This window comes from Peromyscus maniculatus, chromosome 3 (assembly GCF_049852395.1).
Source record: "Peromyscus maniculatus bairdii isolate BWxNUB_F1_BW_parent chromosome 3, HU_Pman_BW_mat_3.1, whole genome shotgun sequence".
NCBI classification, from domain to species: Eukaryota; Metazoa; Chordata; class Mammalia; order Rodentia; family Cricetidae; genus Peromyscus; species Peromyscus maniculatus.
This window is the reverse complement of record NC_134854.1, coordinates 75,725,360-75,738,451: the sequence shown is the minus strand read 5'-3', so window position 1 is coordinate 75,738,451 and position 13,092 is coordinate 75,725,360. Positions and strand designations below refer to the sequence as shown.

Genomic DNA, 13,092 nt, shown 5'->3' with positions numbered 1-13,092 from the left:
AAAACTACTTTCTCTGTACCCTTCCCTCTACCACCCCATACTCTCTGCAAGAGCTGCTCGCAGGTACCAAAACAGAAAAGCCTGGATTCTACCTGAGTAAGCGGTGAAGAGCCAGCAAATGTAGAGGAAGTTAAGATGGACCCTGTAGGGGAGCTGGGGAGTTGTGCCTTAGGTTAGGGAAGCAGCCGAGGGGAAAGCAGCACCCCTTCATAGCTCACAGAGAACACGGACACCTCTTAACCCCCACAGGGCTCGGATTCCTCCCTACCTCATAGTTACCACAGGATTAAATGAGATAAAGCATGGAGCTCACTTGAAACATAGGAGGGACTCAATAAATGAGAAGTCCCTCCTTCCTGGACCCTTTCAAGGTTCAGTCTCAGATGATGGCGTCCTTGGCTGCTGGCTCAACTGCTCTTCAAACAGTCTTATTAATGCCTATTAAAATGAAACCCAATAAAAGTGCCAATATTCGGTGTTGAAATAATTGATGTTGCAGAGTGGGCCTATGAAGCACCTAAGCGGCCCCTGGTGCAATTTAGCCTCACACCTGGGGGATGAATTTCACAACTGTAATTGCTACCATATAATTCTTATTAATGTTGTGCTATAATTCCTATTTATTCCACGGGGCTTGTAAATGCATTAGGACTTGTCAACATATTATTTTACACTGTTTATGATCTGTAGAATTATGTCCTTCAGGGTTGTATTGTGCAAAAGTGCAAAATAGATGGCTTTGGGCCTCCCTCGTTAAAAAGAGTAAAATGGGACCACTGTTGAAGTGGTTCTCCATCCCAGTTGTCCTGAAGCCAGAGAAGCCAAGTCTTAATTCAATTCCAGGCAAAGTCCCTTTCATCTTTACGAATATAAAAGGATCCATCTTCCATTCTGAGTGGCGATTCAACAAAACAGGTCTGCTGGGAAATGTGTAGCCAGAGGGCAGATGAGATAGGTGGGAAAGGAATGTTCTCTCTACCAGAGGGCAGACCTGCACCTTGTAGCTCTTGGCATTTCTGCCCTCCTTGCTTCCTGGCTTGGGATAACCCCACTTCAGTTCCACAATAGCCTCCATAGGCTAAAGATCCAACAAGCATCCCCTCCTAAGGACAGATACCTAAAATGTATGAAGCTCAGTTCCCTCCCAGAACTGTTTGTAGTTTCTAGACTAGGAAAGCGGGAAACCAAGGGACAGAGTTCTACCCGTCAGGATGTGGGGATCTGGCTTGTATGTGTATTGAAAGGGTTTGTCATTGTTGACTATTTGTGCTTGGGCCCTTGAAGTGATCAGCGACCTCCTCTGTCTCCTTCCTTGATCCAAAAGGGCCGAGGATCTTTCCAAGCTCCTCCCTACTATTTCCTGTGTCTCTCTGTAGGTTCCTTGGTCCTCCAAAACCTCTATGGCTAATTTTGGTCTGCTAGTAGCTAGCTCTGCCCTCTGATTCAAGGTAAACTTTATTAGCAGTCTTAGGAGTGTCAGAGTGCAATCAAAATATCCTACAATATTTCTCTTTTTTTGTCTAAATAAAAAGGAAAGTTTTTTTTTTAACTCTAACACAGTGAAACTATATACAGTAAGAAAAATTATCAGGTAAGAATTATATCCACAATGTCCATTCTATTTGCATTGGCAAATTCAGAGAAAATACTCCATTATCTATCCTACTTGATGTCCAAAGTTTTGTTCCTAATCACTTTCTATCCTAACTTACATTACCAACCCAAAACTATCTTTTTAGACCTCAAAACATTTCCTTAAACAATTTATGCTTTTATGTCTCTCAACCTTATATACTTTATACCTCTTTTGTGAGTTTCTTTTATGAATTTGGTAAACAAGGAAACTGTAAAACTATAATTATCTATTCTTCAACCCCATCAAAGACCCAAGAAGGATAAAATATGACCTGAGTAAACAGGAAGTGCAGAGCAAGCAACTTCCAAAATTATAGAAATGTCAGAGACATTTGGCTGCCTGGACAGTCACCCAAGGTTCCTCTGCAACATTGGGGCATCTATCTTCAGGCTACAGGCCTAGAATATCTGACAAACTTTTCTGTGAAGCAGGAATTTCTGAAGGACTGTTCTGCCTTGGCTTGGCAAAGTTTGGCAAGTCTCCTTCTGTGTCCTGTTTGTCCAATTTGGACAACATGCTGTCAGCAGTTGAGGCAAAGGCAGTTTCTTCCCCAGTGGCTAACTATGCCACAATGAAAGCAAACTCCACATGGAGGTTCTTAGATGCCCAGCATCTTTTTTGTTTGTTTGTTTGTTTTTTGTTTTTTGTTTTCGAGACAGGGTTTCTCTGTGTAGTTTTGGTGCCTGTCCTGGATCTTGCTCTGTAGACCAGGCTGGCCTCGAACTCACAGAGATCCACCTGGCTCTGCCTCCCGAGTGCTGGGATTGAAGGCGTGCACCACCACTGCCCAGCCCATTATTATTATTTTTTTTTTTGAAGTAGATTGGTGCTACCAGGAGCAAATGTGTCTCACTGTCATGAAAAGCACTATGCTATTAAAACATCTTAAATGCTATATTCTGTAGATCTCTGAAGTGTTTGAAGACCATCTATCTAAAATATATCTGTTTGACTTTAAAAACATACTTAACATGGCCACAAATTTGATTGTTAGATGACTAACTACTAACCTGTATTTCTTAATTATCCTAAATAGTTTGTAATAATAACTTTCAAGGATTAGAAATTTATATTGCATTGTTAAATGAGCTGCATATATACAATACCTTAAACAAGAATAGAAACATATATACAGTATAACAAAATTAACCTGAAATTTGTATCAATGTATAAAAATCAATACCAATGTAAAATATTTAAGACTAGTAGTTGCTTTTTTTAGTTTAAAAGTAGTTTCAATAATCTACCCTTTTATTCTATCATTTCCATATCCTCCCTTTTCTTTTCAGAAAAAGATCCTTGAATCCAACCTCTTTTGTTTAGTTTTTTCCCCCCTGACCATAACCCCCTAAACATGACAAACATACATAACCCACCAAAAACCACCTACCCCATTTCTTGGGAATGTGGGCTTTGTGTTCTCTAGACTGCTTCCTGTTGTCTGGGGGTGACAGCATCTTTAGGGGACCCTAAGGCAATTGAGATAATGGTCAAGTCCTAAGAGAGCTAGCTGAATTATTTTTTGTTTAGTCTCTATGTGGTGGGAAAATATAGGGCTTATCTGAAGTCTTGGCTGGAGTAGTCTGTGAGGCTGGACCATCTCAGCTAGCAGCATTGAAGATGTTATGGATGTAGAATTTTGAGGAAACTGCAACAGAGGCATCTGAGAGGCTGGATCGCCTGTGCTACTTGTCTTCATTGGTGTCTGGTCTTTTTGTTCTGAAAACACACAACCTTTTAAATGTAACATACATATCTATATTAACACAAGTATGGATGTATACAAGTCAGTTTATAAAAATTTGAATGGCCAATAGCTAGGCAGGAGGTATAGGCAGGACTTCTGGGCAGAGAGAACTCTGGGAAGAAGAAAGGCGGAGTCTCCAGTGAGACACATGATAGGAAGCAGGATGGGCCATATGGAGATGAGGTAACACGCAACATGGCAGAAGGTAGATTAAATAATATGGGTTAAGTTATAAGAACTGGTTAGGAACACGCCTAAGCTAAGACTGAGCTTTCTAACTGTAATAAGTCTCTGTTTCCTTATTTGTGAGCTGACTCTCCTGTGCTGTGGCTGGGGCAGGTCTGTGGGGAGGTGACACTTTCTGACGGCCTTGCACTTTTCTTCTGCTCCACAGGCAGTGAGTATGATGAGGAGGAGGTGGACTACGAGGAGTCTGATAGCGATGAGTCCTGGACCACAGAGAGTGCCATCAGCTCTGAAGCAATCCTCAGCTCCATGTGCATGAATGGAGGAGAAGAAAAGCCTTTTGCCTGTCCAGTTCCTGGATGCAAAAAGCGATACAAGGTAAAGGGAAGACCTCTTCATTGGTGTAAGTGCCTGGCAGAGGAGCACTTGAGAGAGGGTTGGCCCTTCACTGTTCTAGAGAGCCTGCTTGTGGGCCAGGAACAGACACCTCCTCTCCTGTGTTCATGTGCACATGCCCAGTGTCCTCTGCTGAACATTGCCTTCGGCTCTGGATGGCTGGCAGGGGTCTCTCCTTCTTTGACTTGTGTGGGAGGTTCACAGCAGAGATCTTGTGTAGGAGGCCCATGGCTTGGACCCTCTTAGTAAGGGCCTGTCAGATGTCCAGCGCAGGAGCTGGAGTGTCCGAGGGAGAGACCGGGGCCTAGCATGCTGGAGGGACCGCTTCCATTCAGCACCACAGAACCAGAGCCAGGACTGTGGCAGCCTCCTAACTTGCCAAGCACTTCCTTCAGTGGACAGATTTCCAGGTGGCCGAAGCTGTAAAAGCTCTAGCCGGTTTACAGAGCCTTCTGGAAAACAGGGCAGGGTGTTTGCCTTCCAGCTGGGTAGTTCTCACCCCCTTCCCCCTTCCCCATAAAAGATCAGGAGAAGAAAATGCTTTGATTTCCCCTCACTTGAGCTTCTGCTCTGTGGACCTGCTGTGTCTCTAACAGTCCTCACTGGGTAGCTGGTGGCACTAACTTTTCTACTGAGAAAACTAAGGAGAAAACAGTAAAACAAACCAACAAGGAGAAGTAGCTGCAGGAAGTCCCCACAGGTGTTAGCAGCTCTTTAAACTCAACTGTGGTAGAAATGGAAAAGTCCCAAGCACGCCTGGTAGACTGGACAGCACACTGCCTTGCCCGTCTGTACACACTGGCTGTTTTCACGGCTTGAACATTGGTAGGCAGAATGAGCTCTTCTCACGCCGCCCCTTCAAGTTGTGTCTCTGAACTTAATGGAACAATTCATTTTCAGTATTTTAACCTCTGCTATGGAAAAGCAGAAACCAGGAAGGCATCAGAAAGGTAAGTGGTCCACTCACCTTCTCTGTGAACTGTTAGTCCAGAGGCTCTTCATTAAACAGGAAGTCAAGCCCTAGGACAGAGATGTGAGTCCTGTCCGCCTCCTGAGGGCTGCTCAGGCCAGGCCAAGACATCACAGACCACACAGGTGCAGCTTCTCTATCAAAGCTTCGAGGCACAGAGAAAAGGGGGCCTCTAACAGTCCCAGTACAACACCCCAAAGGGCAGAGGGAGGTGGGGAGCCCCAGAGGGCAGCGCTCACTGCAGAAAGCTTCTTCCTCCTGTCTGGATTTCCAGGACGAGGCAGACAGGGAACGGCAGGGCTGTCCTGCCTGTGCCGACCCACTCTCCGATCAGCTGCTCCCCTTCTCGCTGCCTCCTCCCCAGTGTCTGAACACCGTGTGGACAGAGCCTTGCACATCAGCCAAGTTGAGGAGGAGTCCAAGGAATAACTTGCATTGAGGGACCACAGACAAGGGAGGAGATACAGGCCCCACCTTCACGCTGGTCCAGAGGGCGGGGCATTCCTCCCCCTCCCTCTAGCTACATTTTTCCTTGTTCCTATTCTGTACCCCATGCATTTCTGTCTTCTTATTCTCTAAGTTTCCAGCAGCTTCTTCCTTTAATTGTCTATGTCTGGATTGACAGACAGCCGTGAATGTTCTCTCCTTTGAAGGTCAAGGACAAACTTAGGGAACCCTTACTGCAGGGGATGAAGGCTTTGGGTACCGTTAACTGACAGCTGACAGGGTGGGATTAGTGGTCCTAATGTCTGTAAGAGAAGTGAGCGAGAATGCCCAGTGACGATACACCAGAGAAGAGATACCCGGCCCCTCCTCCCAACGAGATGCTGAGCTTCCCTCGAGGCTGTAGCGCAAGCAGAGCTGTTGTGACAGACTTAGTTCATCTTCACCATGTACTTGGGGACACTGGCACTGCCAGGGGGGTCGTAACCTGCTGGTGTGCTCTGGAATCAGGCAGGATCCATAAGGGCAGCCATACCGTTTATTGACTTTAATTTTACACTGCATCCAGCAGGGAGTTTCTGACAGGTGTTCTCCCGCTGGACACTGGCTCAGATGTTGTTCTCCTCACTCCATCTAAGCTCCTAGACTTCACATAAAGATTAGGACTCAGAAAAGAGACCTAACCAGGAGGGCCTGGTGCCTGCATCTTCCTTGGCTTAGGATGCTCCCCCCAGAACTCTGTAGAGGAGGAAAAATACCTCCCATCCCAATAGCTGTAATAAGATAAAGGTGAAACACAAACCTAAGTTTATTAACATGTGTGTTTCATATATGTGCGCATAGGAAGCAAGCAATGAGTAAGCAGTTGTTGCAGAATAATTGTTTATACTGTGTGAAGATGTATCACTGTGATTAATTCAATAAAGAGCTGAAGTGGCCAATAGCTTGGCAGGAGAGAATAGGCAGGATTCTAGGCAGAGAGAGGAACTCGGGATGAATCTAGGCATGCAAGGGATGCCAGTGAGACACAGAGGGAGCCAGACATACTGTACAGCAGGGAGGTAAAAACCCACGTGGCAAAACATAGGCTAATAGAAACAGGTTAATTTGAGCTGTAAGAGCTACTTGGGAGAAAGCCTTAAGCTAAGGCCAAACTCTGATAACCAATAATAAGTTCCCATGTCATTATTTGGGAGCTGGCGGTCCCCAAGAGGAAGTCTGACAAGGAAGACTATAGAGCAGTTTTCAGAGCTGGCTGTGAGTCTCAGCTTGTGTCATCTTCCAACAACGAACACCAATTCCTAGAGAGAAGGCAGAGGCCACACTTGCACGGTGCACAGGGAAATGAGTGGCCAATGAAGTGTTGCCTCCAGGTTCTCTGCTACCATCTCCAGGCCGCTAGGTGTCGAGCTGACTTGAGGGGCTAACCTGGCTCCCCTGAAGAGAAGGCAGGATGCAGACAGAGGCAGAGCGCCGACAGAGCATGTCTGCCATGTGGCCTTTCAGCCCAGCAGTCTTGGCAGACATGCAGTGGGTGGAATTTCTGGGCCCCATACTTCCTGTCTCTCGGTACCTCTTACTGTAATTCTCCTGCCTCTGTCAGGCTCCCAGTGCCCACTCTGGACAGGTCTCTCCCCATACCCAGTGCTCTGAAGGTGCCAGCTGCTGTTACAGCCCCCCTAGCACCCAGCACGGCCCCTGATGTGGTAGACAACCTCAGAACCAAGTAAAGCGTCACACCCGGAGAAGAGGGGCCTGCGGCTCTCCACACCTGACGCACTGGCAAGACAGGGCAGCATGGTTTGTTTGGTTTTGTTCTTCCAAACCCCCAGTGCTTCCTGCCAAGGGCACTGACCCCTCCCCCACCTCTGTGCAGCTTCCTCTCTTCTGCTTTGGAGCCAAAGAGCAGAGACCCACACCCTACTTCACCCCGACCTCACCCTTGGAAAGTGGAAAAACAAGTCCAAGTGCACAGTTTCTCCCCCTTGAGTTGTACACTAGTGGTGAGGGTTAAATGTGGCTTAAGACATTTGAAAGAAGCCAGGCGATGGTGGCGCACGCCTTTAATCCCAGCACTCGGGAGGCAGAGACAGGCGGATCTCTGTGAGTTCGAGGCCAGCCTGGGTTACAGGGTGAGTTCCAGGAAAGGCACAAAGCTACACAGAGAAACCCTGTCTCAAAAAAACAAAACAAACAACAACAACAAAAGGAAATGCGAAACAAAGTCCCTTCATAGGTGTCCCTGGGTTGATAATGCAGCAGACAGACCCACAGAAACAATGAGTCTGTTCTGATACTTAGGGGGCTCAAATGGACCCTTTGGATCCCTAAGGGACTGGGGCTCGGCAGTAAAGAACCAGAGCCTTCACTGTGCTCCGTTAAGTCCCTAATTTCCCTCTTAGAAATGTATCCGAGGCTGAGACTGTGGCTCAGTGGTACACTTGCTCTGGGTTCCACCCTCACCTCCACAAGAAGTCTCCCCTGATATCTCTTAAAATGTAGGCACTCATGTAGCAAATAGTAAACTTCTAACAGTAAGGGAACAGTCAAATTCTGCCCACAGAATTCTATTCTCCACAAGTATTTATGAAGGAATTTCCTCAGGTAACATTGTATATGAATGGGTGACTTCTTTGACACACATACACTAAACCCTGAGCCGCCTTTGATGCGAGCAGGGCGCCTGTCCTACCATAGTCCCTTGGCACCACCTGCATATGGACGTGTGCACTGAGCACGTGACCCATGGGAGAGGCCTGCTTTTGCCTGACTAGCCCCAGTGTGGCCAGTGCTGTGGAGACAAGCCGTGCCTCTCGTGCGGCCTCGGGGCTGTTGAGAATCCCCTCCGCTGCTCCAGATGGGCCCTTGAGCCACACTCTCCTCAGCCGCTGTGTGCCCTTTCCTCCTCACCAAATTCCCCAAGAACCCTCCCCACTCCCTTCACCTACAACAGTGAGGACCTCAAGGGACTGAACTTCAGTTTCCCTATCCAGGCACATCACATACTAGAGATTTGGGCCGAAACACTCAGACCAAACATCGAACAGGACAGAGGCCCAGCTCAGCGTCTGCCTCAGGCCTCCTATGGAACAGTAGTTTTTCTACTCATCAGTCTAGTCTGATAAGAGCAGTACGTCTTAATGGTAGGATCCAAATTTCCCCAAACCTAAGCCCTTTCCTGGGCCCCTGTGTGGCCTGCCTTCCTAGCTAGCCCAGGGTCAAGATTGTTGGGAGTCCCAGCCCTTCACAGTAGGAAAGGTACCCAGATCACCAGCTGTGTTGGAACTGAGCAGTAGCTAGCACTTTGGGAGGACACCTAAGGAAATACAGACCATACGACTGCCTTACCTGACGCCCTTCCAATTCCCGAAGGCAGTCATTCCCTACAAGACATTCCCTCACCTAAAATGGGACTTGCTCATCCGGCAGCACCAAGCCTCCAGTGTTAACTTTTAGATTTTGCTTTGTGTGAACCTTCCTGTTCTTTCAAAATTGAGACTCCAGAGGATCTGAGCATTTTGTTAATATTTCTGAGGGGCAGAAACTCAAGAGAGTAATGTCATCACAAATTTGAGTGACTCGTAGCCGCTCTTCTTGCCTACACATCTGAGCGACTAGGTGGAAGAAAGCTTTTAAGAATCTGGAGCTGGGGCTGGAGATGGCACAGCACTTAAGAGTACTTCCTGCTCTTCAGATGACCTTTCAGTTCCCGACACCCACATCAGCAGCTCACAAGTACCTGGAATTCCATGTGGCATACACAAAAGCACACACAATAAAAACAGAATAAAGTCAAAACAGAATCAGGGCTGGAGATGGCTGGGGAGAGCATTTGCTGAGCATGCGTTTGTGTCTGGATCTAGCACCCACAGCAGGCAGCCACAGCCAGGAAGGAGCAGCCTGGAAAACTGCTGCGGCTTGCTGGTTGCCATCCTAGCCCCAGGCTGAGAATGAAGGCCAGGCAGAGAATGATGAGCAGTCGTCACAGCCCTCGTCTGGCCTCTGCATACCCACAGGCACACACCCCTTCTCTCACCCGGAGAGAAGGCCATCTGTCCACGAACTGTGGCAAGGCTTCCCCACTGATACTGGGAGCTGGGAAACCACAGCAGCTGAGGTGCTAGCCTGCGCTCTTCGGCGATCCTGAGAAATAACATGCTTACAAACACGTGGCTGCCTGCCTTCTTCCCAGCGGAAAGCCGGAATGGGAGGTTTGTCCTTTTTCAGGAAAAGGCAGCAAAGCCTGCCGGACTCATGTCCCACTCCTGGTGGGCTGTCTTTGGGTTCGTGGGGGCAAGCTTTAAATGTCTGTCTGGCTTCAACTCTCTGGCCTAACTGGGTATAAAAATCCAAGCCCGGATGGCATTACCAGTTACTCTGCCTCCTCACTTCTACCTTAACAAGGTAGGAGTGGTAGTGGACTTAGGGGTGTGTTTGCTTCTACCTTAACAAGGTAGGAGTGGTAGTGGGCTTAGGGGTGTGTTTATTTAACCAGTGTGCTGGCTGGTTTACCTCAGCTTGACACAAGCTGTTGTCATCTGAGAGGAGGGAGCCTCAATTTAGAAGATGCCTCCGTAAGATCCAGCTGTGGGCCACCGTGTAGGGCAATTTCTTAATTAGAGATGGATGGGGGAGGGCCCAGCTCATTGTGGGTGGGGCCACTCCTGGCCTGGTGGTCCTGGGTTCTATAAGAAAGCAGGCTGAGCAAGCCATTGAAGCAAGCCAGTAAGCAGCACCCCTCCATGGCCTCTGCATCAGCTCCCGCCTCCAGGCCCTGCCTTCGCTGCTTGGATGCTGACAGTTAAATGGAACTATCAGTGAGATAAGCCCTTTCCTCCCCAAGCTGCGTCAGTCATGGTGTTCACGACAGCAATAGGAACCTGAAGACACCCATCTTCCAACAAGAGTCACAGAAATAGACCTGAAATGTTTGTGACCCTTCACCCACAGAAAGACTAGGGTTCACTGAAGATCCACGGAGCTGATAAACAGGGTGTTAGCAAGCAGACGAGACAAACTCCTAGCTTTTGTGAACCAGAGGATAACTTCAGCGCGCTGGATTCAGGAGTCTTTTCAAGTTTTTTGGAAAGTGCTAGGGACTAAATCCGGAAGTTCGTGCATGCCACACAAGTACTCTACAGCCCCCGTCCCTGGGAGTCTTCTTCCCAGACTGTCGTTCTCTCCCTCCTACCCCAAACGTAACACCCACAGCTTTTCTTAGTTAGGTTACTACTGCTATGATGAAACGCCATGACTGAAAGCAGCTTGGGCAGGAAACATTTTAAATTGTTTATTATTAATTATGTGTGCAAGTGGGTCTGTGTTTATGTGAGCTAAGTGAAGGTTTCTCCTGGGTTCAGAAGAGGGTGATTCCCTGCAACTGAGACTGGGCCAGTAGTAAGCAGCCCCGTGGGGCTTCTGGAACATTCTGCTCATCTGAACATCCTGATTCTTATCTGTTGCTAAGAAATCCAACCAGCATTTTGTCAGCCGTGGGCCAACTTTATATGAATAATCTAAATTTTAAAAGCATGCTGTTTGCAATGCGGTACATCAATAACGGCAGTGTCCACTCACAGCTTGGCCCAAGCAGGGCTAACTGTCAAGATTGTGACTCTGTCAAGATTCTAGGCAAGGTGTGCCAGGGAAGTGGCAGGAAACTTACCACAGCTGCGTGACCCTAAACCATGAGTTTCCAAATAAAAAACTTACACATCTTATATTCGATCTGATTTTTGTTGTGTTCTTTAGAAAGATATTTTGTTGGTCATTCCGAAACATTCATAGGATTTCCAATTAACTCTCTTCTGAGTAGCAAGCTTTAGTGCCTGAGAAGCGAGGCTTCAAGAAACCAAGGGAAGTGCACCCTTAATTCTCTCACACAGACTACTGTATACAGCCCAGGCCTAACAGACCCACGTGAAGGCCATCCCAAGATGCCATCTAGTAGCTACTCTCCTAGAATCTAACCCATGCCAAGGTTTGCACAAGAGTAACAAGCCTCCTCACAGGTAATTTTTTATCTTCTCCACAGAATGTGAATGGCATAAAGTACCACGCTAAGAATGGCCACCGAACGCAGATCCGCGTCCGCAAACCCTTCAAATGTCGGTGTGGGAAGAGCTATAAGACCGCTCAGGGCCTGCGGCACCACACAATCAACTTCCACCCCCCGGTGTCAGCGGAGATGATCAGGAAGATGCAGCAGTGACGGACGTGCTGGGCAGAACTGTGCCAAGAACTCCTCACCAGCAGTTGCTGATTTTGAAAACAGCCACCTTTTTCAGGGGGAGCACTCAGCAACCCTTTAATGAGAAATGATTAAATGCATGCTTTAAACTTTTCTGTCATTTTGGAACGATGTGTCTTTGTAGAGTTGATGATTTTGTACATTTGCACATGTAAATCATCACACCCATTTCCATTACTTCGATATAAGGTGCTAAACGAGAAAGCTCTAGGTTCTTCAGCACATTTTCCCCAAACAAAATCCAAGGAAGGGCATGTTGCGTACTGTTGAATCACACTGCAGTGGTGTTAACTGGGGGTGGAGGGGCTGGCACTGAGATGCTCTGCAAGATTGTAATGTGATTGAAGCTTTTCAACACATCAACTCACATAAAACCAAAATAATACCTTCATTATCAAACTGGTTACCATGCCTTACATAATGGAGTTAGTATTTGTGAGTAGAAAGACTTTAGGTAATGGAAATATAAATAAGAATGTTTAACATAATATGCTAAAAGTATTTTCATATTTAAATAACATGCATAAAAGGTGTGCTTTGTTTTGTTCTGTTTAATGATTATCTTGCCCTTTACAAAGCTGAAACTCTTGCCCTTGAACTTACCAATCACTTTAGTGTTCTAAATGGCATCTTTGTGCAAAAGACTCAGTTCACTCACTAACAACACACTCACTGAGTGCCTGCTGGGTGCAAGAGACTGAATTTATACCTAATGTTACTGTGGACCAAGAGAGCAGTGTCTGAAATAGTTCCCCTGAAATCTGTTAAGAAACACTTTGAAATACTTAAGTGCAAATTGTGTGTGTGTGAAACTTAGTTACAGCCTCATCAACAGATGAGGTTTTAAAGCACTTTGTAGTTCTCTATTGCCAACAATGTTGTGTTTATATGTTGCCAATTCTTGCAACCGTTGCCCTAAGAGATCTGGGGGGTGCGATCTGAAATAAAAGTGAAACACGTCTCAAAGAGGAACACCATCCTTAAGACCGACCCCTAGAGCCCCTTTCATGCTCAGTGTTGACTCTCTTCAAGGCACTTTCCCATCGCACTGTAGATGTCTGCATTTTCACTAGAAACGTCTCTTTAGCTTTGGAAAACCTTCGCCAGGATCTGAAAATAAGCCTTACTGACAATGAAGTGCTTCTTGCAGCAGGTGGTCAACGCGGGACTAACACACCCCACTAAGAGTGACCTACATCGGGACCATTCCTCAAGTTTCTCTCACCGACAGTACCATCATGTGTTGAGTGTTCTTTTCTCCCAAGTGCTATTCTTTAAACACAAGAGTTTACCAGTTGCCTAATGCGCAGTCCAAGTTGCTCTGACACAGCTAACTCCACACAGTACACACTGGGGAAAAGCCAACTCCAGGGGTTCCCTCTCAGAGAACGTCTGTCGTCTGCTGACATCCCCACGGAGATACAGTAGTGCTCCCTTCCCAGTTCCTCAGTGTGAAAAGGCAA

At 47.0% G+C, this 13,092-nt stretch overlaps 1 protein-coding gene across 3 annotated transcripts in view; it reads left to right on the top strand.

Annotated features, from left to right (window-relative positions):
* The window catches only part of Jazf1 (JAZF zinc finger 1), a 314,694-nt gene extending 302,972 nt beyond the window's left edge, over positions 1–11,722 (top strand). For all 3 annotated transcript variants that reach the window (XM_006982220.4, XM_042273344.2, XM_042273345.2), the window contains exons 4-5: positions 3,778–3,947; positions 11,414–11,722. In XM_006982220.4, coding sequence (XP_006982282.1) covers positions 3,778–3,947; positions 11,414–11,590 — 347 coding nt within the window. In that variant the 3' untranslated portion in view covers positions 11,591–11,722. The remainder of the gene's footprint in view (positions 1–3,777; positions 3,948–11,413) is intronic.
* The last annotated feature ends 1,370 nt before the right edge of the window (positions 11,723–13,092 follow it).